Source organism: Centroberyx gerrardi, chromosome 22 (assembly GCF_048128805.1).
Source record: "Centroberyx gerrardi isolate f3 chromosome 22, fCenGer3.hap1.cur.20231027, whole genome shotgun sequence".
NCBI classification, from domain to species: Eukaryota; Metazoa; Chordata; class Actinopteri; order Beryciformes; family Berycidae; genus Centroberyx; species Centroberyx gerrardi.
The window spans coordinates 11,509,849-11,537,840 of record NC_136018.1 but is presented as its reverse complement, the minus strand read 5'-3'; the positions used below and the strand labels follow the sequence as shown (position 1 = coordinate 11,537,840).

General features: G+C 43.9%; 1 protein-coding gene across 2 annotated transcripts in view; it reads left to right on the top strand.

Annotated features, from left to right (window-relative positions):
• Positions 1-27,590, top strand: part of arfgef1 (ADP-ribosylation factor guanine nucleotide-exchange factor 1 (brefeldin A-inhibited)) — a 54,032-nt gene extending 26,442 nt beyond the window's left edge. For both annotated transcript variants that reach the window (XM_078291276.1, XM_071923982.2), the window contains 32 exons: positions 424-671; positions 1,255-1,388; positions 3,805-4,039; positions 5,107-5,206; positions 6,393-6,532; positions 6,658-6,766; positions 9,302-9,503; positions 9,599-9,710; positions 10,485-10,690; positions 10,858-10,942; positions 11,080-11,245; positions 12,100-12,251; positions 12,346-12,474; positions 12,824-12,982; positions 13,308-13,452; positions 13,656-13,746; positions 14,407-14,447; positions 14,580-14,749; positions 15,438-15,589; positions 16,864-17,036; positions 17,870-18,030; positions 18,770-18,900; positions 19,349-19,478; positions 19,727-19,862; positions 20,814-20,952; positions 21,723-21,795; positions 22,080-22,239; positions 22,389-22,528; positions 22,617-22,788; positions 22,922-23,060; positions 25,507-25,624; positions 26,173-27,590. In XM_078291276.1, coding sequence (XP_078147402.1) covers positions 424-671; positions 1,255-1,388; positions 3,805-4,039; positions 5,107-5,206; positions 6,393-6,532; positions 6,658-6,766; positions 9,302-9,503; positions 9,599-9,710; positions 10,485-10,690; positions 10,858-10,942; positions 11,080-11,245; positions 12,100-12,251; positions 12,346-12,474; positions 12,824-12,982; positions 13,308-13,452; positions 13,656-13,746; positions 14,407-14,447; positions 14,580-14,749; positions 15,438-15,589; positions 16,864-17,036; positions 17,870-18,030; positions 18,770-18,900; positions 19,349-19,478; positions 19,727-19,862; positions 20,814-20,952; positions 21,723-21,795; positions 22,080-22,239; positions 22,389-22,528; positions 22,617-22,788; positions 22,922-23,060; positions 25,507-25,624; positions 26,173-26,394 — 4,670 coding nt within the window. In that variant the 3' untranslated portion in view covers positions 26,395-27,590. The remainder of the gene's footprint in view (positions 1-423; positions 672-1,254; positions 1,389-3,804; positions 4,040-5,106; positions 5,207-6,392; positions 6,533-6,657; positions 6,767-9,301; positions 9,504-9,598; positions 9,711-10,484; positions 10,691-10,857; positions 10,943-11,079; positions 11,246-12,099; positions 12,252-12,345; positions 12,475-12,823; positions 12,983-13,307; positions 13,453-13,655; positions 13,747-14,406; positions 14,448-14,579; positions 14,750-15,437; positions 15,590-16,863; positions 17,037-17,869; positions 18,031-18,769; positions 18,901-19,348; positions 19,479-19,726; positions 19,863-20,813; positions 20,953-21,722; positions 21,796-22,079; positions 22,240-22,388; positions 22,529-22,616; positions 22,789-22,921; positions 23,061-25,506; positions 25,625-26,172) is intronic.
• The last annotated feature ends 402 nt before the right edge of the window (positions 27,591-27,992 follow it).

The following is a 27,992-nucleotide window of genomic DNA, read 5'->3' as shown; positions in this document are numbered from 1 at the left end:
TGAGTGAAACAAAGTGAACAGCCACAGCGCACACACTGCTGATTTCTACATTCAAAAACACAGGAGCGGGCCGAGGCTAATGTTTTTGTTGTTTGAAGGCCTTCCTACCACACCGAGGTCTGTTCAAAATTTGGCAATTTGTTTTTGCCTTGCTAATCGGCAAAAGACACACATCGGAAAATATGATTTGAGGCTCTATTACTAATTGGTAGGGTGTTCTGGTGAATTCGGCATGTATATAATCCTCCAAACATTTGAATTGTAACGGACCGGCCCATTTATGCGGCGGGGAAGCAGTGTTCCTTCACACACAAAATTGCGACTACATTGGACCAGAGAAAGCGAGACTGTTATATATCGAGGCTAGAGGCCAGTGTGCCGCCCCTGTCCATCCAGCTCATTCTAACTCCATCACGCCCACAGGACACTGCCTGGACCCCGCCCACCTGTGCTCGGACACCAAGGAGTCCGGCGGCGAGGGCGAGCCGGCGGAGTCGGAGCCGGCAGAAAGGGTGACAGAGGGCACCCAGAGCTCCCTGGAGGACGAGAGCACGCTGGGCAGCGACAGCGAGCACGTCCACGCCAACGGCATCCCCGGCACGCCGATTTCTGCCAGCTTCACCCCGTCTCTGCCCGATGACAGACTGTCTGTCTCGTCCAATGACACTCAGGTGAGGGGCGGACCGGGGCCGTCACCATGGCAACAGAGCGTGCTCAGTCTGCAGGATTGATTTGGACTTAAAGCACATTACGTTTTTATGTATTCAGTTGAAGTCTAAGTAAGGGAGGCACCAGAAAGATCTATTTTTATGTTTTTTATGTTATTCAGATCACCCTTGTTTTCAGAGTCATTTAATTCCTTGTATATGATATAACATATTGGCCTTGATGAACAGCTGCACTGCATAAGAGGAGAATAAACTGTTTGATTAAATCAAAAGAGAGGACCATGAAAGAGATTGTCAACACTTGCACTGTGAGTGCTACTAATGGCTGCTTCTTTAATTAAGATGAATACTCTATATTCCCTAGAAAGTCTTATGTAACCTCCCTCCTTTACAGCTGCATATCAACTCTGTGATTATGTTTGATTGCACTCCTCCGTGATCAAGGTTAAACAAATCTTCTAATAGATCTGGAAGGCTTTTCATCGCAGTTTTTGTCAAGTGAGGCGGGAGGATGTCAGATTCAAGGAAGGAAAATGGCGCTAATTGCACCCTGATTTTGCTGTAATTGTGTTGTGTTTCTCTGTAGGAATCTGGGGCAGCACCCGGCCAGCCGCCAGGTGCTAAATTCTCCCACATCCTCCAGAAGGATGCCTTCCTTGTCTTTCGCTCGCTCTGCAAACTGTCCATGAAGCCGCTGTCGGATGGACCGCCTGACCCGAAGTAAGAGTCATTTCCACATGTGGTTTGCAGGGATGGGATTGTTATTTTTTTATTTTTTCCTTCATGTGTTCCCAATCACAACACTCTGTGCTCAATCTAGTTGTTTAGTCTAGTTGTTGATTTTGAGATCCCTAATATATTCTACATTAAGTTAAGCCACTGTGAAAAATCCCCTGCATTGCCTCAGTGATCGTTTTGACTGAATTAGATATAACAATAGATATGAGTCATGTTTTAAATGAGGATGGTTCCAATGATAGCAGGGTTGTTTTGATAAATGGCGGCGAAGGAGATGATGAGGCATTGTTCAGCATTTTGATGACTCTGAGTCACTTCCTGGTCTCCTGAAGCACAGCAGCCCCATTTAACTATTTCCCTTTTTTCGCGCACCAATAGGAATAGGGTAATCTGATTTTACCATCATCTAATATTGCTTTTGGTCATGCTATGCTTTTCCAAGATAAAGGCGTCTGATTGGCTTGTCCTCATAGCTGCAGTTTTTGTGAAACAGGATTTCCTGAATCTGGTTTCTGTACATAACTCAATTCACACAGTGTCTGTTGGGTGACTTTGTGTTTTTTATCGTTTCAATGGTTTTAATGTCAGTTGGCAAAGGGGTAAGACCCGTCCATATTTGAATAGCTTTGGCAGAAGGTTGTGGAAATTCAACAGAGGTGTGTGTGTGTATGTGTGTGTGTGTGTGTGTTATTCAAACACTCACAATGACAGGGAAGAAGGCCATGTCAATTACCGCAGCATTGATGTGCCATGTCAGTGTCAGACAGAAACCTTTTACCCTCCTGACAGGGCTGCTCTGCCTGATGTCTCTCACACACACACACAACACACACAGGCTGCAAAGCTGCATTATCAGTCTGGCTTTAAGTCATAGAGAGGTGCTTTTAGGTTACAGCCTAGTCACGGTGACTTGCTGTCATGGTAATTCAGCTTCATTCTTGGATACTGTTCTTGTGGGTTCAGAAGTACTGTGTATTTTCCATTATAACGTCGGTACAAACTCACTCTGGCAAAGCAGTATGAGTCAACTGTCTTCTGTTGTCAAATTGATTTTCACGCTCAGGATTGATGGCGCTCAACTCCCCAACAAGGATAAAAGTTGCTTGCTCTCCAGTAAAAAAAAATAACATTTCATATTTTTAACAGCATGGCTTCGGTTGTTAGTTATTGGTTCAAATTTAATGAATAAGTAAATGTATGCTTTGTTTGTTTTTCCCTTGCAAGAAAAGCACTGCTAATATTGTTTTGTTATGGTACAAAATGTACATCCTGCTGGAGCTTTAGTAATAAAATGTCATATTTGCCATGTGCCTTGGAAAAAGAAGACCATATTTTCGGGCAGTTAGAGAAGCGGGGACACATTTCTGTTGTGCCACATAAATCCTACTTTGTCTGCTTAGCAGAGATGGAACACATTGCAGAGAAGCAGCCAATCTCGGCATATAAACTATCCGAAAGTACGCTGTTTGAGTTCCAACTTCTGCTCCTGCTGCTGTGGAAAACGGATCAGACAAGCTGAAGCTCTTGATGCAAAGGACAGCATTGATGTAGTCGCCCTAGCAGCCCTCTGATGGCTGTTTAAGGTTTTAAGTCACTGAGGAAGGGGTGATGCAGAGTATGATGTTGTTTCCCTGTGCTGCTGTTTGTGATGCTGCTTTGCTGGGAGCACACATAATTTGGCTTATGAGTGCTGGGTTTTAGTGAATCTTCTTTCTACTGCTGAATGTATGTCCGACGTCTCTAAAGGACGATCAGACAATGTTTTCTAAGAGCCTCATAACTGTGTCGACTGTCTGCACAAAGAAAATTTCCATTCTGTGGATAATAAAGTATCTTGCATCTTGAAACTTGAATAGCAGATGGCTGGAAAATCCCTCAAGTTGTGTATGCAGCAGCCAGCCTCATTCTCAAAGGCTTAGGATACATAAGGCTAGTGTACATGTGCTAAAGACATGGACATTGACAGGCACTTTATGCAGGGACACACACAAACACACACATAATCCTCTCATTGCATTTTCATTTTGTTTATACGTTCCTCCCCATAAGCTCCTCCCCTACTAGTTAAAATATTCAGATCAATTTCATCTTTGTTTTAATATTCTTCTTAACTTCTCATTTTCTAATAATTACCGAAAAAGACCTGATTTTTAAATTAATATTCATTAAATTTTTGTTTAAATGGGTCCACCCTGGCAAAACATTTTGCATGTCAGCACATTCTGATCATCTAATGACTTTACACAAATATGGTTCTACTGGCTAGGCTATGTTCTTTTCAACTTCTCTCCAGATCCTTGTTGTTTGGAATACGTGGAACCACTGCTTGCTTGATTGACTGACATGTCTTTGAGAAGTCTGATCTTGAATTTGTTGCTCTTCTCTCCGCCTGCCACAGGTCCCATGAGCTGCGCTCCAAGGTCTTGTCCCTCCAGCTGCTCCTGTCCATCCTGCAGAACGCTGGGCCCATCTTTAAGACCAATGAGATGTTCATCAACGCCATCAAGCAGTACCTGTGTGTGGCTCTGTCCAAGAATGGTGTCTCCTCCGTGCCTGAGGTCTTCGAGCTCTCACTCTCCATTTTCCTCACCCTGCTTTCCCACTTCAAGACACACCTCAAGATGCAAATCGAGGTAATCCATTTTGTCAAGTCTTAAAGGAAAAATCCACCCTAAAACATTGTTAAAAACAGCTATTTGCAATCTACCTTGCATTTGTCTTATTTCCGGGGATAACTGACCAAACGCAGACAACGTGACGTCACATTGTGATATTTCCAGCACAGCTCCAATGGAGATGGATAGCAGAAATGTTTCAGCTATCTAAAACATCAGCAGTAAATGTCGGGTTTTGGTGTCAGTCCCTCAGAATCAAAAAGCAAGGGCTTCTTTCAAGATTCACCATTTTGCACCGACGTTCAACAATCATAGGGGGAGAAATCCATTGTAGAAGAGGCAGAGATATCAAATTCTCCACCGACAGTAGTCTCAATAGACCAGAATGCAATGCAGGCACAACAAAAAAGAGTAAGGGGCATAGCTGCAATCATTGTCACACCCTAATGTTCATAAACTAGTGCAAGCTATATTTATATCCCCTTATGCCCACCTTCTTTCACCAACACTAACAGCTTTATCTTCCCGTTATAATTCAAAAGCCAACACAAAACGTAAATGGAGGTTCTGTTCCTTTCAGAGCGTCTGTCATCTTTCCATTAACATCAGTCTCTGTCCTCCCCTGTTGAAACACATCACATACACTCTGATATTGACAGGCTGACACCGTCTCTCAATGCAGCAGGCAGCTGACACAGGTGATTTATGGGAGATGTGGTCTCTCACGGCGCTGTAATGTAGTTCCACCTCTGTGCAATTGAGTCTCAATATTACTTGTTTTCTGTTGCCTCTTGATTTATCGTCCCGTCGAAGTTGGTTCAGCGTTTCTAATGCGTATCTCCCAGCTGCATTTGATGGCTTTATATCCGCTGTGTCTGTGGCCGTGAAGGGAAGTCAAATGGGCTTCTGGAGAACTGTGTTAGTCATGTTGACAGATGATGAGTCCATTTGTTGAACAATAAAATACCAGCAGTCATAACTTATTGAAGGTTTCGTTACCTTTTCCTCTGCTTTTCGTACCGTTGTTGTTTTCATACTGTGAAACTGTCCCGGGTTACACTCACTCACACTGACTCGCTCTGCAGGTTTTCTTCAAGGAGATTTTCCTGTACATTCTTGAGACGTCCACAAGCTCCTACGACCACAAGTGGATGGTCATACAAACCCTTACTAGAATATGTGCAGGTTCGTATCTCTGTCTTCATTTTCTTAAAGGAAACTCAGCCCAATTAGTATTTATTCTTTGTTTATCAGTAATTATTAAGTTTCAGTATTTTTTTTGTAGTATTGAGGCAGTAATGGAGGCTCAGTAGAACGCAGTAGGGAAGACTCAGGAGAGAAGGTTCTGGTACATGTGGATCCAAAGGCAGGGTTTTATTGCAAAACACAGCACAATCTCTGTTTGTTTTTGTCACGGCGCTGAGGCTGTGAAGAGGCAGATTTAGGTTATTAATTTCTGGGGAGATACTTTGTTTCTCTCTACCTAACACAGTGTTCAGGAAATCAATGTCTGCTCTTTATTGAGCAGTATTTACTTAATACATGCAAGTCAAAGTTGTATTATATGTGAACATTTAATTTTAACTATGAATCTTCACGCCATATTTGTCAATTTTCACACAATTCCCATAATCCTCTTGTCGTATGCAAATGAATTAGACACAATGTCAAATAATGTGAGAACTCACTTTGTCCGATTAGTTTCCATGGACTGCGGTGATACAGGGATGGCGGTTGATACATATAACTAAATCTTTCTCTGATTGTAAGACAATACATACTGTGGCATTTTATATTAAAAGACATTGTTGTATACACAGTGCACGTACACTACCAGTCAAAAGCTCGGACACACCTGATTGAACTTACTATATTTTTCATAATCTTCATTTTGATCTAAAGGCTTATGCTTAAATGCTTGAAATTAGTTTTTTAGACAAATATAAATAGTGAAGTTCATGCCTATGTATTCATTTCTTTCCAAAGCCTTTTCCTTTCCATCAAGGCAAAGGGCGGCTACTTTAAAGAATCTAACATATAAGATAGTAACACTTTTTTGGTCACTGCATAAAATGTGCAGAAAAATGTGTCCAAACTTTTGACTGGTAGTGTATGTATATATTTTACATATATAGCTTATATATGTAATATCTTAAAAGCTATGTTTGCTAACGTTGACTAGCAAGCTAAGTAGCCTAAGGTTACTGTATTCTCCATAGAAGAGATGAAGGCAGCTGACCAACTAGAGAGCCAGAGAGCTGAGATCACATTCAAACAAGCTCCTAACTAATTAGGTCTATATCGCAGCAAGGGAATGTACAGAATCTGATCCCAACTCAAAGACTACATCTGTGCATCTCATCTTTCTCAGATGCCCAGAGTGTGGTGGACATCTATGTGAATTATGATTGTGACTTGAATGCTGCTAACATATTTGAGCGGTTGGTCAATGACCTCTCGAAGATCGCCCAGGGTCGGGGCGGCCATGAGCTTGGCACAACACCTCTTCAGGTAATATTTTTCTCTTGACATTGATTCATTTTACAGTGCAACATTGTTATTGCAATATTTGTTACTCTATAATGTCATTTGAGTTTTGCTCTAGCGCTGGAATGACATCTCTATCTCCCCTCTAGGAGCTGACCCTGAGAAAGAAAGGCCTTGAATGTCTAGTCTCCATCCTGAAATGTATGGTAGAATGGAGTAAGGACCAATATGTCAACCCCAACTCCCAGACCAGCCTCGGTAAGACACTGACCAACGTGAATGGAATTTATCAAGATTCTCTGGCAGCCATCTTAGCTGAACTGAAAGAGACTATCTCAGTACACCAGGACATTACCTTTCTATTCATTCTAATTCTACGCACTGACCAAATATTAGTCTTTTACACATCAATGCCAGAATTCATGTTTTGTCTTCTGGCTCAAGTCAATACAGATGTCTGCCAGGAGAGACTAACTATACATAATAATCTGTTACTGGTAGACTAGCTGTCCCATCACGCTGTTTTTGCACGTGTCATGTAAGCTGAATTAAATTCCATGAGGAAGTGTTTAGTGATTCTAGGAGAGTGCGGTGCTCTGCCTGTTCCTTTACGGATAAGATGAAAGGGTTTCCGTTGGTTGCATACGGTGATGTGTGTCACAGTAATCCACATCAACAAGACATAATCCTCCAGTGTTCTTATCAACAGTGGTGTAAATTTATATGTTTATAGCATAAACACAGAGGATAATACATGCTGGAATGCTGTGTATGCATGCATTGTATGCTTTCTAGGCTTGCCCGTAGAATGCCAAGATTGTTTTCCTCAGGAGTCTGTGGAGAATTGGAAAGACTGTGTCAGAGATGAGGCTGCCAGGATGTAACAAGTCTTCCTCCTGACCAAACCTGCCTCTGGCAGCAGTTCATCACTGAGGTTAACTGGGGTTAGCGATAAGGCTCACATCCATCAGCCTGGCTGCAATCAGTTGTAGGATCGAAGGTTGGCATTCATCAGGGAAGCTACTACTCTGAGAAGGAAGGCTAGCATTCATCAGCTCCGTTCCAGAGAGCAGAGGCAGCGAGTCAACGCCGAGAGGCCAAGGCAGACAGGCTAATCCAGCAGGTTTAGCCTAAAACACAGCAACACCTTGGGCCAAGCCATGATGAAACGTTTGTCAGTGACATACAGTGTGCATCCTGTGTGTGATACTGGCCCCCGGGTCTTCGACACACTGGAGGATTTCTGCTGTTTGTCAAAGGAGGGTGGGGCTGTAACTCAGGAGCAACTTGCAACTTTCTGAGACAGCTAGAAAGATATCCCACAAGCCCCTGGAACAATCCACAGGCTACCCTCAGGCTAAGCTGTGAAGGCTTACCAGCCAAGGCAGCTGAATTCACTCTCCGCTCCAAGGGACGTTATCTTGCCAAAACTCATGACAACTCATTAGTGATCTATCAGGAGTTCTTTGGTTGCTTTTCGAATTTTGAGTTTGCCGAGCTGTCTTACAGTAACTTCAGAACAACAGTATTTTCTTTCTAGTACAATGGAAGTGTATTATGATGTCTCATTACAATAATTCAAATAGATGTTGTTTGTTACTTTGAAGCAGAAGCATTATCGTACAGTATATCACCTCTTCTCTTTCAACTGGTCCTTTATGTGTTGTTCTCTGTCCTTCTTGGATGACTTCAAAGGGAGAGCAGGTAATAGTAGAGCGTTAAGGAGTGTTTGGTAGACCGTGTTACTGTGGTTACAGTATAGCTGGAATCATTCTGAAGTCTATTGTGTCCTGGGTGTCTGTAGCTTTAGACGATTTTGTCCTAGTCTTTCGTGCATTAGACACCCTGTCTGGTTTCCTGTTACTCACCTAAACCCCGTAGATTGTACCCAAGAACCATGTTTGGATGCACTTTGCATTGCACTCATGGTAGAAACAGTTGTTGCGAGCAGATCTAAATGGGCTAAATGCTGTGTGCTAATCTTCTAGAATTGTTATGAAATATTTCCCAAGTCCAGAGCTTTAGTTTTGGCTTTATTTTAAGCCAACTGCTCCCCCCCCCCCCGTCATCCTCTACCCTTTTCTCTCCACTTGGTAAGCATGAGAATGGGAAGCACACTGCCAGCTCACATTACTGTGACGCTGTCCTGAATGTTTTAAAGAGTTTCCGATGGGTAATCAGACGCCCGTCCGTAGCACAGTGTTGCAGGCGGCCTGGGTGGACCCGATCCAGCAGCCGATCCCTCAGCTCGTCCCCGCTGGCTAAAGAAGCCGCACTCTCTCGGCCTCCATGTTCCAGCTCCTTTCCATCCACTGCCTTGAGCTTTATTAGATAACCCAGCTTCATAATGTCCTCTCCATCTCCCGAATACACTGGTCTTGCACCTGCTCTGTGTGTGTGTGTGTGTGTGTCTGTCTGCTTGAGTTAGTTAGTGATTAGTGTGTGCATGTGAGCATGTCGGTGCACATACCCTTCCTGCCGACAATAATCACTAAACAAGGCCCCAGGTTCATTTTGTTCATTCTCTCTGTGTTGCAGTTTCCCCTTTCAATTACTGAAGTCTCTCTTCCCCAGCTGGCTTTAAGTTAACCAGTTTTAACAGCCTCCAGGCTGAGTACCTGCCAACAACAGAGTTTCAATTAAAAAGTCTTACCTTTGTGATGGTTTTGGGGTGGCGGGGGTGAGGGGTTGCTTCCTACAATAGCAGAGGAAATACTTGGTTTATTTTCACTCATCTATCATAGTCCCCTTCTGTCTGCTGTCTGCTCTTATCATGTGTTGTTCGCTCCTCAGGCCAAGAGAAGCCGTCGGAGCAGGAGAGCACAGAGACCAAGGCTCCAGAGACCATAAACCGCTACGGGAGCATCAACTCGCTGGACTCCACCGCCTCCTCTGGCATCGGCAGCTACAGCACTCAGATGTCAGGCACCGACAACCCCGAGCAGTTCGAGGTCCTCAAACAGCAGAAGGAGATCATCGAACAGGGCATCGACCTGTAAGTCTGCCTACACACACACATTATTCGTTCTATTCTGTTGATACTTTGTGCATTTGGCAACAGTATGTACCGTGTCTCTGTATTCTGCACAGGTTCAACAAGAAACCAAAGAAAGGAATCCAGTACCTTCAGGAGCAAGGCATGCTGGGTACCACCCCGGAGGACCTTGCTCAGTTCTTGCACCAGGAAGAGAGGCTTGATTCGGTAACAAGTCACTCCTTATTTCATTCACATTCGCAGCCAGTGGACCTTAGCGCATTTCCAGACTAGTTCATTCAACTCTAGGCTGCACCTTCGAGGTTAGTTTTCGGGGGGCTCCCTTAAAGAAAAGGAGCATCTAGCAGCGGAAGTAGGAGCAGATCGCTTGGTAAATAAACAAATAGCCAGTCTAATTCACCAAACTCTATGCTCTCTGCCTTCTTGATCAACCCCTTTACAGCTGCATGGCCAGCAAACCACACAGAAACCTCACAACACTAATCTAATGCCTGTCCACCAACATTACACTGCCAACCACCCACTGTGGCTCAGAGTCCTATAACCAGCGTAAATGTTTGCTTTAATGAGCAGTGCACTCTGACTTGATTGGACAGCCTCGAGGGTGTCTGTGCACAGTGGTAATCGACATTAAAGAGCGTTCGTAACATCTGCTCAGCAACAAGTGCCCTCAAACACACTGGTGCTACAGCAGTGGCAAATGGAGTGGAGCGACGAGAGAGTGTTCGTGCATTCATCTAATCCACACAGACATTGACTGAGTGTCGGCGAACAGAGACGAGATCAGATACTTGTTAGGACAGCGGTTCTCATTGGCTTCTAGTGGAAATGAGTATGAGGTGAAGACACAGACAGACACATAAGTTCCTTTTTTTTTTTACAGCACTGAAATTGAGTTTTCCCTCTCTGTCTCCCCTTTATGATGAGAGGAATATTAGTTGAAACACAATTTTTCCTCTCCTCTCTCTTTTGCTCTCTCAGACTCAAGTGGGAGAGTTCCTCGGGGACAATGACCGCTTTAATAAAGAGGTGATGTATGCCTATGTGGACCAAATGGACTTCCAGGGCAAAGACTTTGTCTCTGCCTTACGGATGTTCCTGGAGGGCTTTCGGCTCCCTGGAGAGGCCCAGAAAATTGACCGGCTCATGGAGAAATTTGCTGCTAGATATTTGGAATGCAACCAGGGGTGAGTGTAGATCCCCGGCCCTCAGCTGCGGTCTCTGCGGTGTATGCTACCAAAGATCCAGATGATGGAAATAGCTGAACTTGTTTTTGTGTGACCCATATACAACGCGTTGTTTTATTAATCTGCTTTCTCTCTCTCCCTCTCCCCTTTCACTCTGTTTCTTCCAGGCAAACCCTGTTTGCTAGTGCTGACACTGCATACGTCCTTGCCTACTCAATCATTATGTTGACAACAGACCTTCACAGCCCACAGGTAAGCACTTCACCATAGTGAGCCAGCTGCCTCTGGGAATGTGATTTGACAGCAGTCATCCCCTTAGATACCTATGCAACGTAAATCACAGGGATTGCATAAGCATCATTTGACCCGGATCACTGTTCTCTGCATAGGTGAAGAATAAAATGACTAAAGAGCAGTACATCAAGATGAACCGAGGCATCAACGACAGCAAAGATCTGCCGGAGGAGTATCTGTCAGCCATCTATGACGAAATTGCGGGGAAGAAGATTGCCATGAAGGAGACTAAAGAGCTCACCATTAAATCCAACAAGCAGAGTGAGTTTCACTGCCGCTGGATGTAATGCAACAACAGTCTCATTACACTCTGAAATTAAGCGTGGCAAAAGATGATTTTTGTTCACAGGCTGCATTGAACGCCTATTTGAAGTTGTAATGGATCTCAGACCGAGTTATCAGCACAAGATATCATCTAGAGTGATATGTCTGATATTCTGATATCTTTGTCGCTGTGATGATTTTCCATGAGACTCAAAGCCATCAGACATGTATCAGATTTGAGTCGATTAGATTGTACTGCTGGTTGGTCAGTAAAAGTCAGTGCTGGTGAATTATCTACAGTAAAAGTCAAAGTTTGTGCACACACAGAGAAGTGTATTGTTTGTAAAAATGTACTTGTGTTAGGAATATTAAAGACACAGAGCTCTTCCTGGCTTTTAGAAGCTTTTAGCTGTGTTGTGTTTCCCACAGAAATGTGTACTTGTGCTTTCTGATTTCCATCAGGGACAAAGATAGGATGACATGTATGGAACCCATTCAAGAGTTCTATGTGGCACCTATTTCTGAAGCATTATGCAAATATACAATGCAAAATACATTGGCTTTTTCACATTTTCCTTTAGGTGTTGAGAGAAAAACACTTACTGTAAATGAGCTGCTTAAAATTTTAATAGGCAGGGAGAGGCCTGTTGTTGCGTTTTGTCTCTAGATAGCTTATGCTTCCTTTTGATACTTTACAGAGCTTATTAGCTGAAAAGCTGCAGTGTTTTCCTTCTTCAATTTGTTTGGTTGCTGTAAGTAACTCTCTTTACGTGTGTCTGTGTGTGTGTGTGTGTGTGTGTTTGTGTGTGTGTGTGTGTGTGTGTGCATGGGGGTTGCTGATCCTTGCTCAGGTGTGGCCAGTGAGAAGCAGAGGCGTCTGCTCTACAACGTGGAGATGGAGCAGATGGCGAAGACGGCCAAAGCTCTGATGGAGGCCGTCAGCCACGTCCAGGCTCCCTTCACCAGCGCCACGCATCTGGAGCACGTCAGGCCCATGTTCAAGGTGACACACACACACACACAGATGCAGACATGCACAAGTTATTCACACAGTTGCAGACACAAACTTGACACCTCATTCCCCTCGTGTTCCTCAGCTGGCCTGGACACCCTTCCTGGCCGCCTTCAGTGTGGGTCTTCAGGACTGTGACGACACTGAGGTGGCTTCTCTGTGCCTGGAGGGCATCCGCTGTGCTATCAGGATAGCCTGCATCTTCTCCATACAGGTACTGCAGTAGGATAGCGTGCATCTTCTCCATACAGGTACTGCAGTAGGATAGCGTGCATCTTCTCCATACAGGTACTGCAGTAGGATAGCGTGCATCTTCTCCATACAGGTACTGCAGTAGCCTGAGCTGGAGGAATTGCATCTTTTTTTCGTTTTTTTTTTTTCGATTTTCCAGTGTAGCCATCTAAAGGGGAATGTCGATAAAGAGGAACTGATATCAATGAAACTAATTGTTGAGTAATTGTGAAATGGATTTAATTGTAGAACATAATGACAGTTGCAGCACTCTCACACACGTCTTTTTCTCTCTCTCTCCTTCACACACACTCTCACACTCTCTCTCTCAGTTGGAGAGGGATGCATATGTGCAGGCCCTGGCTAGGTTCACCCTGCTGACAGCCAGCTCCGGCATCTCAGAGATGAAGCAGAAGAACATCGACACCATCAAGACCCTCATCACTGTGGCCCACACAGATGGCAACTACCTGGGCAACTCCTGGCACGAGGTCTGCTCCTCTCTACCACAATCTCATGTCACTTAAAACTGTCTGTCTGCCTGCTTGTCTTTCTTTCTGTATCTCTGTATCTCCTTCCAAAACCCTATACCCTTCTCACCTTGTCTGTTTATCGGGTATTTTACGGCTTCCAACATGACTTTGCCAGTCAAAGCTATCCATTTTTAATTTTGGTCTGTTTTGTAATTGGTCTCTCTCCCAATCTCTATATCTCCTAGTCCCTTGCTCCTCCTTTCTGTCCCCATCTTTCACGGTCTCCCTTCCTATCTCAATAATTTTTTCTCTCTGACCCTGCCTCTGTTGCGTTTCCTCTCAGATCATGAAGTGCATCAGTCAGTTGGAGCTGGCTCAGCTGATCGGTACCGGGGTGAAGGCGCGCTACATCTCAGGGACGGTGCGGGGCAAAGAGGGCTTCATTACAAGTACCAAGGAGCAGAGCAACGACGAGTACCTGGGCCTCGGTTAGTGCCAACTCATAATTACATAAAGCATCCCCAGTGTACACTAAGTCCAGTGTCATAGTCATGGATTAAGCCATGTCATGTTTTTTCAGTGGAGCTGAGTCAGTCAAAACTAGGCTCGATCCCTGACTGTGAACCTAGCCCAGAGACCATTTGTGTGTTTAGCATGAGGTGTCTGATGTCCTCTGTGCTGTGATCTGTAGTTGGAGGGACAGTGGACCGTAAGCAGATTGCCAGCATCCAGGAGTCCATCGGAGAGACCAGCTCTCAGAGTGTGGTGGTGGCTGTGGACAGGTACTGCACCATTTGTTAACTGGATTGTTCTGGTTTAACACCCTGTCTGTGTATATAAAGTTTGAGTTGATTCGTCAGCTATTACTGTGGGGATCTTCACTGTGGTCTGTCTGCATATTGTTTCAGATTAATCTGTCTTTTCTCATTGTTAAACTGGATAATACATGGGCAGATTTTTGAGACAATGGAGATGGACAGTATTGCCTTCCACTTGGATGATGGTCGGCAAATCGGGCTAAATCAATGTGCTAAACATAATGGGCTGTAATGAACAAAGTATTATGTTGGTCATAATTTTTGGCACAGCCGTGAAGGTTGTGAAGAAGGACAAACGGTTCTCAAGAAGACAATTTACCAGAACAATGCGAAGAGGGGAACCATTTCTTATCCAAACGAAAACAATTTATTCAAGCCACATTGCTAAAAATGCATGCAAAGGCAGTTGAACAGTAACCATGGCTATACAGTAACGTCAGTCAGTGTGTTTTGAGTGGATACACTCTTCCTCGGGCAGCATCTTCCTTTTTGCATCAGAAATGGTTCCCCTCCCCCTTATTTTTCTCATAATTTTTGACAAAATTGCCCATCTATATTGTCTCAAAATGTTGCCAATGCGTCATGGCATTTAAATAAACATTGTCACATATTTTTCTCCTTTAGGATATTCACAGGTTCTACCAGACTAGATGGTAATGCAATAGGTGAGTCTGGCCAATCCGACCACATATTATTATCACTCCGAGGCCAGATACATTGTAGTTATTTTTGTTGCTCATGAGTCACAGCGGCCTCTTTTCTTTGCTCATTGCCAACATATTTTATCCATTTGTCAGTTGACTTTGTGCGCTGGCTGTGTGCTGTGTCCATGGATGAGCTGGCCTCGCCCACACACCCACGTATGTTCAGCCTGCAAAAGATAGTGGAGATCTCCTACTACAACATGGGCCGCATCAGGCTGCAGTGGTCCAGGATCTGGGAGGTCATTGGAGACCACTTCAACAAGGTGGGTGGGGATTGGTCACTTCAGGGAAAACTGAAAATAGATGGGTGGTGCTTGGTCTCTCTAAAGTAAAGACCAAGATATACAGGCAACTTGGCAAAATGTTGATTCATGAAAAATGGGAATTGGCAAGTGAGACAAAATGAATGGAGATAATCTGGTGGGCTAAAAATGAATTTTTGTTTAATTCTTGGTAATATTGACCGTCTTGAGGGCCCATAATCTTTAGGGTAAACTCCCCCAAGGTGGGCAGAGACAGGGTGAGCGAGACATAGAAAGAGAAACGCACAAGACTATCTTCTTCCTTCCCCACCTTCTCCTCTACCACATAAATTGCATCCAGGAAATCTTTCTGGGACGTTAGTATTCAAGAACATCTCTCTTACTAAAATTCTGCTTCTCACTGTGAAGCTGCAAACCGGGTTTGGCGCATGTAAGAGCAAATCATCAAAGTAGTCATTTATCATGTTGGAAAGGGATTTTAAGAAATCATTTATCCTGCTGGAAAGTGAACTGTTTCTCAGCTGCACCAAGAGGCCCATTTTTCAGCAGCAAGTGTTATTGAACGTACAGTTTGTTCTGTGAAAGCCACGCTGGGCTAAACTTGCTGAATTTTAGAAAATGGGTAGGAATGTGAAATGTTACAAAGAGCGGTACAATGTAAATGTTTTATCTCTCCCACTCCATTCAGGTTGGCTGTAATTCCAATGAGGACGTGGCCATTTTCGCAGTGGACTCTCTCAGGCAACTGTCCATGAAATTTTTAGAGAAGGGGGAGCTGGCCAACTTCAGATTCCAGAAAGACTTTCTGAGGCCTTTTGAGCACATCATGAAAAAGAACAGGTAAAGAAGACATGCAGCACATTTCTCTGTGAGTGTGTGTGTGTGCGTGCGCGTGTGTGTGTGCATCCATGTGTTTGTGTTACTACACGCATGCATGTCCATAGTGCCGGGGGCGCAAACACAAGGCCTGTATTGTGGCTGTGAGTGGTTCCTGTTTCAGGGCCGTCTCTCACATGGCTGCAGACACATTGTGAATCAGAGTCGCCCAGTCAGCCAACAACACACTCCCCCTCCCCTCATCCTCTGTAGCTGCTCTCACTCTCTTCTCTTGTTCTTTCTCTCTTTCTTTCCCCTCCTCTCTCTATATCAGTCTCTGTCTCTCTCTCTCTCTCTCTCTCTCTCTCCCTCACTCCCTAGAACAGTGAGTAAGCATATTGTTTAGTTGTTTGCTCCGAGACGAGCAGCAAGCCGACATTTTGACTGACCCATTTCAGTCTGTTTACATCACCTTTTCAGTGAATTTATGTAAAAGACCTTTTTCTTGTTTGATCCAAATCCGTCTTGAATAGAACTGGAATTGCAATCAATCAGTCATATGACTTTGATTCCCGTAAATGTGCCTATTGTAATTGTGTCTGTGCAGCATGTCAAAAGGCAAGCTGTTTTACTGCAGCGCACTTTTCATTGATGCGAAAGCGGAGTAGCGGTGTAAGTATAAATCCACCCACAGATTGAACAGGCTGAGAGCTTCAACAGAGAGGAGATGGCAGGCAGCCACGTAAACCCTGCAGCACTGTGTGTCCATTAGACTCACTCATACTGCCCTCCTTCGTGTATGTGTGTGTGTGTGTGTGTGTGTGTGTGAGAGAGAGAGAGAGAGAGAGAGAGTGATGTTGTGTGCACTGTTAAGCAGAGGCAGCCTTTTCTCTCATTCATAACTACTGAGCAAAAATAGGAACGCTCTTCACTATGGCAACAGTTGCTGTCAGAAACCATTGTGCCAAGACCAGCCACTGCCGGAATAATGATTTTGCCTGAAAATGGGATTGAGAATGTTATCAAGTGCTTTTAAAGCTAATTGACATCAATGCAGAGATGAATTTTTCATTTTAATTGATTGACTCCTACGCTTCCTCCTTTCTTTTCCCCCCCACCTCTCCCCCCTTTGCCTCTTCTTCTTCCCCCTCCTGCTCCTTCTTCTGCTCTGCCTTTGCTTGCTTCTCCTCCCTGTCCACCTACTCCTCTTCCTCAAACTTCACCTCCCTTTACTTCTATCCCTCTCCTACTTCCAATTCCCTCTCCTGCTCCTCCTCCGTCCTCCGTCTACTCTCCAGGTCTCCCACCATCAGAGACATGGTGGTGCGCTGTATAGCCCAGATGGTTAACTCCCAGGCGGGGAACATCCGCTCAGGCTGGAAGAACATTTTCTCTGTCTTCCACCTGGCTGCTTCTGACCAGGACGAGAGCATTGTAGAGCTGGCCTTCCAGACCACCGGCCATATCGTCAGTAAGTCCAACACGCACTCACACACACTCTCACACACACACTCACACTCACACACTCACACACGTGAGCTTAAGCTCTGTAGCAACTGATAATATAACTGAATAATGTAATCAAAGTCTCCCTCTAAATGGATCAGAAATGTAATAAAACCTGTTAATGTAATGAAGTGCTGGATAATGTAATGACATCACATTATTACATTAACTCGTGATTATTGCTTCATAAGTGATGTAACATTTTTAACTTATGATGTAAAATTGATATTGCCTAATACTGTAATTATAAGAACAATAAGAATAGGAAGAATGTAACCACTTGAGTATTAGTATTATTATGTCATCAATTAAAAATATGTTACACCTATTTTGAAGTAATAATCACCGGTAAATGTAGTAATGTGATTCATTACCTTGAAATTTATGTTATGTTTAATGGGTTTTATTATGTTTCTGACTCATTACATTTTTATTACATTTTGACAAGTTATCTGGCAGTTGCTACAAGATCTTTTCTGCTGCCATGCTGGAGTTAATTTCTGGTTTTATTTGTTGTACCGAAGACTGTGACAGAACTTCCTCCACAGCCTTTGCATGCTCACACACAATTTTAAGCTTATAGGAAGAGTCCTTAATTGTCTTTGTGTGGTTTCAGTTCAGAGACTTCTATAATAATTCACTCACTCTTATCTTGATTCATCCTGTGGTCAGGAGGTGTGTTGGATTTGATCTCAAGGCTTGTTCTTTTTCTAAACCTTTTCCCTTCATCTCTGTCTTTATCTCCCTCTGCCCACGTCCATCTTATTCCGTCTTTATCTCCCTCTGTCCATCTCCCAGCGAATGTATTTGAGAAGCACTTTGCGGCCACCATCGACTCCTTCCAGGATGCCGTTAAGTGTCTGTCAGAGTTTGCCTGTAACGCCTCCTTCCCAGACACCAGCATGGAAGCCATCCGCCTCATCCGACACTGCGCCAAATACGTCTCTGACAGGCCACAGGTCAGCATCAGGCCCCAGCTTCTGTACTCCAGTTTCTCTCTTACTGGAAACGCGCCATTTGTGTTGTCCTGGTTCATCGTGAGGGCTAAAGCCAGCGAAACTGGGATGTGCTTTTATTCAACAGTGCATCAGATTAATTGAATGAAATTGGTTTGTTATAGCAGCAAGCAATAGGATATAGCAATGGCTAGGAAATGAATAAGAATAGAGCAAATAGAGGGTATGAAACGCAACTGAAAATTACAAATATGAATAAAAATATTCAATTATTATAATTTACGGCATATGAAAATGTGTGGATTAACAGCATAAGCAGGGTGTGCAAATTGTGTGTCATTGGCTTTCTACATAATTGTGTGTACAGAGCAGATGTGCAAGTGTGCATCGCTACATCTATCCCATATCTGCTCATATTATCAGATGAACAGAATGCTGGACATACAGAAATGTGTCCAAATGTGCCTTGCAAAATCTACGCACCTTATCATTATTATTAAATATGCTTAGGTTTACTGGTAAATCTTAGGCAAAAAAACACGACAACGGTTTGCTCGTCCATGACACTATCAAGTAGGAGAAGCGGTGGACCAGGAAAGCATGAGGAAGAGTATTTGTGTGTGCATATCAGGGGGAGGTACAGTATCTATAGAGATGTGCGTGCGTGTGTGTGTGTGTGTAGGAGGGTTAATTTCCGCCGGAGGCAGAAAGGTGGTGAACACGGCTCTTCTTTCTCTGGCAGGCTTTCAAAGACTACACCAGTGATGACATGAATGTAGCGCCCGAGGACCGCGTGTGGGTGCGGGGGTGGTTCCCCATCCTGTTCGAGCTCTCCTGCATCATCAACAGGTGTAAACTGGATGTCAGGACCAGGTAGGAGGGGTTCGCCTGCTATTTCAGGGCCCAGGAGGCGGTCGTCATCAGAGCTTTTCACAGACAGAAACCAGGATGGGTTTTTTTAGACCATTATTGGATAATTCAATTGAGTTTGTACAGACAGTAAAATTAAAACAAAGCCATAAGCCATGTCAGACAAGGTTGTGAATTGTCAATTGTCGATTGAGTTTTTCCATAAATGTCGACATGAGTAGTCAAAGATATAGTAGATGGAGTATTTCTTTCTGAATACAAGAACAGGATTGTTGTACTTTTGTGAAGATTCTAAATTTAGAAGCTAAAATTTCACTAGTACAAAGGTACAGAGGAGTGAAGTGTCTCTCACCCCTGACTGGCTGATGTGAATTTGCCGCTTGATGCCCTTGATTTCCTCAACAGCGCCCTGGCTGGGAAAGATTAATTTGTGCGTGTGTGTGTCTCCCAGGGGGCTGACGGTGATGTTTGAAGTGATGAAGACCTACGGACACACCTTCGAGAAGCACTGGTGGCAGGACCTGTTCAGAATTGTCTTCAGGATCTTTGACAACATGAAGCTGCCTGAGCAACAAACTGAGGTACGTTACAGGTCTTTCATCCCCAACACCTGTTTCACACCCTGTTGTCTAACAGCTGCTTTGACTGGTGGAAGTGTTGTTGTCTGATGTGGTTAAAAAGTGGATTTACACTGCTGTCCTGTTGCCTATAAGCAATAGTGTCTCAACTATAGGAATAGAGTCCCTGTTCCTACAGTATATTATAGTTTTGGGTTCTAATGTCCATTGAGACCGTTCTTACTGAGGTTCTCCATGTGCTGTGTCCTCAGAAAGCAGAGTGGATGACCACCACTTGTAACCACGCACTTTATGCCATCTGTGACGTCTTCACCCAGTACTTTGAGTCTCTCAACGACGTCCTGCTGGACGACATTCTGGCCCAGCTCTACTGGTGTGTGCAGCAAGGTGAGCAGGCGGCAACCGACTCTCTCTCCTCCCTCGTCACATTTCTCTGTAACATAAGTAAATAAAGCTTAAGTTGAAAATTCGATATTGAAACAATGAATAGTAATAATTATAATAATAAGAAATGTATAATAATGTATTGTAAATGAGCGGTGAGACATTCATATTATTATATGTCCCCGTCTGATGTGCTTCTTCCCTTTCTCTTGTGAAATTTGAACAGTGACCCCTTTCAAACTGTCAGTCCATAGTATTCAAACAGGCTTACCAATGCATATGCCAGATTTTGTAACGATACACACATTTGAATTGCAAAGTCAATATAATCTCTCTTTACCACCTTTGGACATTGCATCTGCTTAAGCCAGTGCTAGATGAGGAATTTGCAGTTGTGAATACTTCTGTCTTCCCAGCTTCTAAGTGTTGTATTTGTGGATAAAACTATAGACCAGATTGTCATCTTTCCATCAAATAGTTCTGGGAGAAAGGGGACGTGATGTCGTTATTGTACGGGCAGGGAGGCCAAAACAATAACAGGCATTAAGACGGTTATTGTAATTAGCCACAACCAGGCTTGGCTGCGTGTCCGATAACAGAATTAGGAAGTCAACTTTTTTTATGAGCTGCATCAGTAATCCTCCATCACACTATAAATACATGTGGGTTAAGCAAATGATTGATACACATTTTCAGTGTTTTTAATCAGCAGTTTGTTTCATGGGTTTACTGGAAAATAGATGGAAAAGCGGAAATCTCACCAGAGCTAGCAATACTGTGTCGAAATTGAACCTTGGCACATTATACAGTATATTGATGCATCTTTTCATTCTATCTTCTTTAACTCACCCTTCCTTTCTCTCTCCCTCCTCCCTGCCCAACCCCCCCCCCCCCCCCCCCCCCCCCTCCTCCTCCTCCTCCTCCTCCTCTGTCTCTATCTCTCTGCGTCTGTAGATAATGAGCAGCTCGCCCGTTCAGGCACCAACTGTCTGGAGAACGTAGTCATCCTCAACGGGGAGAAGTTTTCCCCGGAGACCTGGGACAAGACGTGTAACTGCATGCTGGACATCTTCAAAACCACCATCCCACACGCGTAAGCTGCTGCATTGATTTACCTCCACCTCTTGGAAGATACCAAAAGCATGCATGTGTGGGTCTGAGTGTAAATTCAGTAGTGATTCTCATTGCAAACAGGGGGGTTAGTTGCTCATGAAATTGTGAAGTGGAATTAGAGGAGAATATCATTTTGCAATGCATACTGTATGTAATTACGTTTTTTAACATTTGCTCATTTTAATAACAAACCAAGCTTGAAATTAAATGCTGTCCCAGTTAACAAAGACGGCAAATAAAAAAACATGGATGTGACAATAAAGTTTGTGAGGCGACATATTTTTGAGGGATTACTTTTTGGCGGAGACTTCCATTTCTTCCTGTGGGTGTCAGCTGATTGACAGTAAGCAGAGCGTAACTTATGCATCCACTGATATGAAAACACTCAACTGGAAGTTATGAAATAACAATAAAACAGAGACTTTGACGGAACCAAATAATAAGGCTTCATGTTTACCGTGATGGATTATCTAGCTCTGTGGAAGTTGTTTTTCACACTGTACAAGAAAGATTGGCCTCTTCTGAATTTAAGAAAACAAACCCTGATATCTCCAACTATGCTGACTGTGTGCAGACAAACCAGGAATAATGAAAAGGAGAGGGGGACCTAGATGATTGGCACAAGCTTAAAACCCCCCCTTGTTATTTTTTAATATCCCTCTCTAACTTTCACTTTTGGTAGAACTTGAGGTCCTCATTACTTGAGTATTTGTTTGTGAATTATTGACTCAGCACTTTTCTGTTTCTCAGGCTGTTAACATGGAGACCAGCAGGAGCAGAGGGAGAACACATGACCGCACAGAACCTGTCAGACAAACAGCTGGTAAGGAAACGACAGCGTTTCCCTTTTTCTCCTGAGAATGAATTGCTATTTGTTTTGCTCCTTGCATACGATTTGGGCCATTTCTTTTGTTTACTTTACATATTGTCTTTGTACGTACTTGTTAAATTTTATTTACTCATCTTCACTGCCAGGAAAGGAATTATTTGTTTTGCTCCTCGCATCCAATTTGGGCCGTTTGACTTTATATACTGTTTTTGTGTTTGCATAATTTTGCATATTGTGTATACGCTGACATGCAGTAACTCCACTCACTGTGCTCTCAGGACTCCATTTCCCAGAAGTCAGTGGACATCCAGTCCCGCTCCGAGGACCAGCATTCCATCAGCAGCGCGGATAGGGTTGCCATGGAGAGCCGTCGGCAGAGTCAGTACAGTGCAGCCTCAGGCATGTGTGAGGACGGCCCCAGGAACAGGACCCCAACCAGTTAGTCCTTCTCTCTACTCAAATGTTCAAACTTGCTCTGACATGTCTCTTTTCTGTCTTATGGGTTTGCTGTGTCTGAGTGTGGATGCATGGGCTTATATTTTCTTGTGTGTGTGTGTGCTTATGCATGTATATTTTATGTTCCGCAGAAGTGCAGGAGCAGCGCTTATTCGCGGCCTTGCTGATAAAGTGCGTTGTGCAGCTGGAGCTGATCCAGACTATCGACAACATCGTCTTTTTCCCCGCCACCAGTAAGAAGGAGGACGCTGAGAACTTTGCTGCCGCCCAGGTACAGGCTCTGTGGTTCAGTGGTTTACTGACCTAATCATTAATCTGCTTCAAGTCTTATAATATGTCATGTCTTTTGTCTCCTGAAGCGGGATGCCCTGTATGCAGCTGACGTCCCTGTGGAGACCCAGGACCAGGGCATGTATCGCTACCTGACCTCCGAACAGCTCTTCAAGCTGCTGGACTGTCTGCTGGAGTCGCACCGCTTCGCCAAGGCTTTCAACTCCAACAACGAGCAAAGGACCTTACTATGGAAGGCAGGTGGGTGACGGACAGATGCACTCGCTGGCTGACAAACTGTTTTGGGGCTGAAACACAGAGCTTCTGGGCACTTTTGGGTGTTTAAAATGGCTTAAAATGGTGTGTGTGTGTGGGCATTTCTTTTTCTTTCAAGGTTTCAAAGGAAAGTCGAAGCCCAACCTGTTGAAGCAGGAGACCAGCAGCCTGGCGTGCGGCCTGCGGATCCTGTTCCGTATGTACACTGACGAGAGCCGCCAGGAGGCCTGGGAGGAGGTCCAGAGACGACTGCTCAAGTAAGGACCCAACGCTCACCTCAGTCCTGTGGCGTATGACGCATTCATATCTAGGGATGGGACGATATGCTTATCTCACGATACGATTCGATACGCGATATGGGGTTCACGATTCGATACAACCACGATACGATGTGAAAAATAAAAGTTCAGTGACAACAAAGTCTGCCTGTGCAGAATTCTGTTTATTTCTGAGCCACACATCTTTCTAGCGATGGCATTGTCTTGCTAGAATGTAAACAACAATTGAAAAATGTGCAAATAATATAATTTGGATGGAGAGCTTGTGAAATTGTGACAGGAAAACCATCTCATTTGTGATTACTACAGGAGAATAAAATGTAGCTAATATCACGATTCATTTTTCTGCCACACGATACGTATTGTTACAAATTTGTATTGCAAGACAATATATCATCCCATCCCTATTTATATCCCATTGATTGGAAAAACATCACTGCTACATCTCATGATCCTTCCAAGTAGTCAAAGGATGTGAGAGTGACGCCCACTCAACTGGCCACATCTGGTACTTAAAATGACTTTTAAATAGGTGCAACGCTCTCATGATATTGTCCTAACACTCATTATCAGCAGTTAACCTCCTCTCTCCTCGTGCCTGTGCCTCAACCTGCCCGCAGAAATAACTGTAGCTCACAGATGGGCGTATTTTACAGAAACCACCCCATTAGCGAGCAAAGCAGTATAGACTCCCTAAACGAGCTGAACTACTGCTCTTTCTAGTGTTGTCTATTGTTGCTCTGCTCATTTTCATCCCACTAATGAGGCTCTCTGCATTTCCTCACAACCCCTCATCATCATTTTACCGCGCACTCCGCTCCTGCTCAACACATGTTTAGTGACAGTCGGAACGGGAGAATTATCTGTGCATATGCCTGAGAACGTGCTCTCAATTTGGGAGAATTCGGGAACTAATTGTTGCTTTTGTTGTCGGTGGGCCGCGACGCAAACACAGTGAATTCATTCAGAACTCGGAGGAGAGAGGCTGTGCGTTTATAAAAACGCACCGGCATCCTTCTGCCAACACTCTGCCTGCATAAATTGCTCTAGTTGTTTTCATTAGGGCAGAAAAGGGCTGTTGGACGTCTACTGTGGGGCTGCAGGTGTCTGTGTGTGTGTGTGTGTGTGTGTGTGTGTGCGTGCGTACACATGTATTTCTGAGTGAAGGACAGCATCATCAATCAGACCGGCCATGACATAGCTGTCTGCGAGAGTCACACACACACACACACACACACACACATAATCACTGGCTCCAACCAGGGAACAAAGAAGTCACACTCCCTCCACGCAGAAACGTCAATAGCCACCTCAGAGGAAGGACAAATCAAAAGGCTTTGGCCCTGAGAGAGAGAGAGAGAGGGAATGAGACAGAAATGTTTTGATGTTGTTATCTGCAGTCAGTTACTCATGGCAAAGGAAGAGCGTGCGCATGGCTCGACAGTTATCTGAAATGGACGCCGCGTGCGCCGTATAGATCCAAAGGAATCGCTACATTGGCGTTTCATTACCGAGTCAACGCGGCTGTCATCGCCTCGTCTTTATTAGCTGCCTCACAATGGGCGTCGCCTTGTCTCCTCCAGCCTCACCCTCGTATTGATGATGAAATCAAGATAAAGCAGAATCATCGCACGCCTCTCTGACTCGCATTCGTTATCAGAGGGCAGATGAGAAAGGAGAGAGGAGGGAGGGGGTGTGACTCAGACGTCCTGACTTACAGAGACGCTACTACAGGCGCTGCCGTGTGTCATCATGACTGTGTTTTGTTTCTCTCGCTCACACACACACACACACACCTCCCGCTGTCGTCTCTGACCTCCAGCTACAACTGATGTCTTCTTAAGCACACATTCATTCCTAAATTACGCACACTCACCCTCTCTTACCAGAGGCCATGTGCAGCAGACGTGCAAGTTTGATTACTGTAGTGTGCTAAGCAGATTTGGGAGGCGATTAAGTCATGGAGAATGGAGTGCAAGGGAGCTGTGAAGGAGGGAGGGAGGGGAGGAGGGATGAATGGCTAGCAGATGGCGCTGATGTCACTGGAGGGCCTTGAGGGTCAGGGAAGCGGGATCAGAGGTCGTGTCAGTTCTCCTCAAACTTAAACTGTGTAGAAAAAAACGTCTAATTAAGTGTATTCATAATGGCCTCAGTCAGTGGTTTTAATTAGCAATTAATGAGCGAAAATAATCTTCATTATCCCCATCTTAGCAAGTTCTCAAGTGATAAGCGAGGCAGAGAAGTAGATGCTTTCTCTCTACATTAGAAATGACATGGCACTAACAGGCTGTTATGTTGTCAATTTGAAGTTTTTGTTCCATAGTTCCAAAAGTGTAATTTTTACCCAGGTAGCAATTTTTCTGTTCTTTCTGTGCTGATATATATTGTTGAAGCATCTCTCTCTCTCTGCCTCTGTCTCCTGCAGTGTGTGCAGTGAGGCTGTAGCGTACTTCTTGGCTCTGACCTCAGAGAGCCACAGAGAGGCCTGGACCAACCTGCTGCTGCTCTTCCTCACCAAGGTGCTGAAGATCAGTGATGAAAGGGTAAGGAGCTAAAACACTTATGATGCCTATCCTGACTACTGTGGTGTGTGCGCACGTGTGTACGCACACACTTCAACAATGAAAGAGCATTTATATACTGATGATTACATCGAGGGTTTAGAGCAAATTTAATTCCGAATTTAATAGCAGAGCAAAAAGATAAATTGAAATGATTGCATATGACTTTGTTAAGATAGGAATCAGAGATTAAGATTCAGAAAATTGCTATGCTACAGAAAGCTATTAAGTGCAGTTACGCCCTGCTTGAACCAAATTTAATGTAGTGTTTTCACTTGAGCCCCTTTATTTTAATTTTGTTTATGATCATGAATGTGTTCTTTTGGCCATCAGATAGAAAGAGTTTTCCAATGATAATTAATGCTCATTTTTGGCCAGTATGTCACGGACGCTCATTCCGCACCAAACCCATGTGTTAGCTTTTCTAAATGCTCAAAAGCTCTACTGTGTTCCATGTAACAACAAGACTTTTCTCTCTCTCTCTCTCTTGCTTTCTTTCTCTCTCTCTCTTATTTTCTTTGCACCTCCAGTTCAAGACTCATGCCTCCAGGTACTACCCTCTGCTGTGTGAGATCATGCAGTTCGACCTAATCCCTGAGCTGCGGGCCGTCTTAAGGAAGTTTTACCTGCGCATCGGCCTGGTGTTCCAGATCGCACAGCTGCCCGAGCCCGAGCCAGACCCTCAGCCAGCGCCCGTGGAGCAGGAGACGGATACAGAGGTGGGGGAGGAGGCCGGGGAGGAGGCCCAGTGATGGTGCAGCAGAGGCAGGCCGGCACACCGAGCTGCACCGGGGTCACAGATCTCCACCTCAGTTTTGAGGCCGTATACGTATCGCCTCAGAATGCCCTGGTGACGGTACAGGGCCCTGCGAGCGGTTTACGCCGAACACTTGACCTACATGGCTGATTATCAATCGGCCGCCCGCCTCCCCGACACCCAAGGCACCCCAAACCCCCTCACAACACACACACACACATGGACATGCGAACACACACACAACCCACACAGAGTACTTGATATCACACAAAAAGTGATGCCTTGTACAAGATGTAACGATGCCTCCACTGGATAATACTACTGATTAGCAACAACTGACAATTACCCATATCTCTGATTTGCTCAGAAGGAATATACTTCAAAAAAACGCGTGCTTCTTACTGTATATTTAAAAGTAAAGAATGAATGGTTTCAACATCACGCAAAATGACATATTCAGTAACTATGAAATGTGGCATTTGTCACACAATGATGATAATAATGATCTTTCTATCTGCACCGCAGATGGCTAACATTAGTATTGATAGCCTCTTGGATGAAACTAGTTGTACAGATCTGCCGCTATGTAATATAATCTTATAACACTAGATTTCATTTATTTTTGTTTATTTTTTCCTCCTCTGGATTTGCTGCACTTGATCTTTTTTGAATGCACTGGAGATTTTACTTTTGTGATAATTTATTTGACTGTACCATCTCCTGCAGATTGTCCTATATAAGATTTGTAATTGAACAAGACAGTGGAAAGTGAAGGGTTAAATTATTCCATTTTATATGTTCTTAGGTTTTTAACTGAGATAGATGATAACCGGGCTCCTGAAACTGGAAGAAAAGAGAGCAACCTGATACTAGCTGCTTTTGAGTCACTGGTCTGTTTTCATGTTTGAACTTAGTTTTCACTCTTGTGTACAAAATCAAAAATTAATAATATATTTCATTTTTTCTTTGGTTTGGGGAAAAGTTATATGTATAGAGAAAATGAATAATGTTAGCTGTGCTTTAAAGTGTATGGATGGGATGCATTCCTGCTCATGGATGTAGAAAACAAAATGTATATGATACAGCAATGTAAAGTTTTCTATGTTGCAAAAAAGATTATGTACAACTTTCTGTACAATACATCATCTGGCATTCTAATCAGGTTCTAGGTCAATAAAGTTTTTGAACTTGGTTGATTTGAAATACTGAATCATTTGTTCAAGTCGTTTAGCTGCAAGTTGTCAACATTAACGACCAGCAACAACAACATTGGAAATATTACAAATTTTAATTGTAAAATAATCTCTCCAGTATATAATACATGTATAAAATGTTTATGGTACATTCATAGCTGTGCATTTTGCCATACAGTAACTTCAATGGGCTAAATCTAACAGGCAGACTCTAGTCTTCAACCAGCTTTCCAAGAATAACTCCATTTTTTAAATCAACAATCATCAGTCTTTCATCTGGGAGAATAGGTTGACTGCAAATCTTGGTCAGAGCAAAAGGAAGCTCCACTCACTCCAAGTATCTTCGCAATAAACTGATGGGAAGAAAAGGAAGGATTGCAAGGAACTAGCCTTGCTCAGT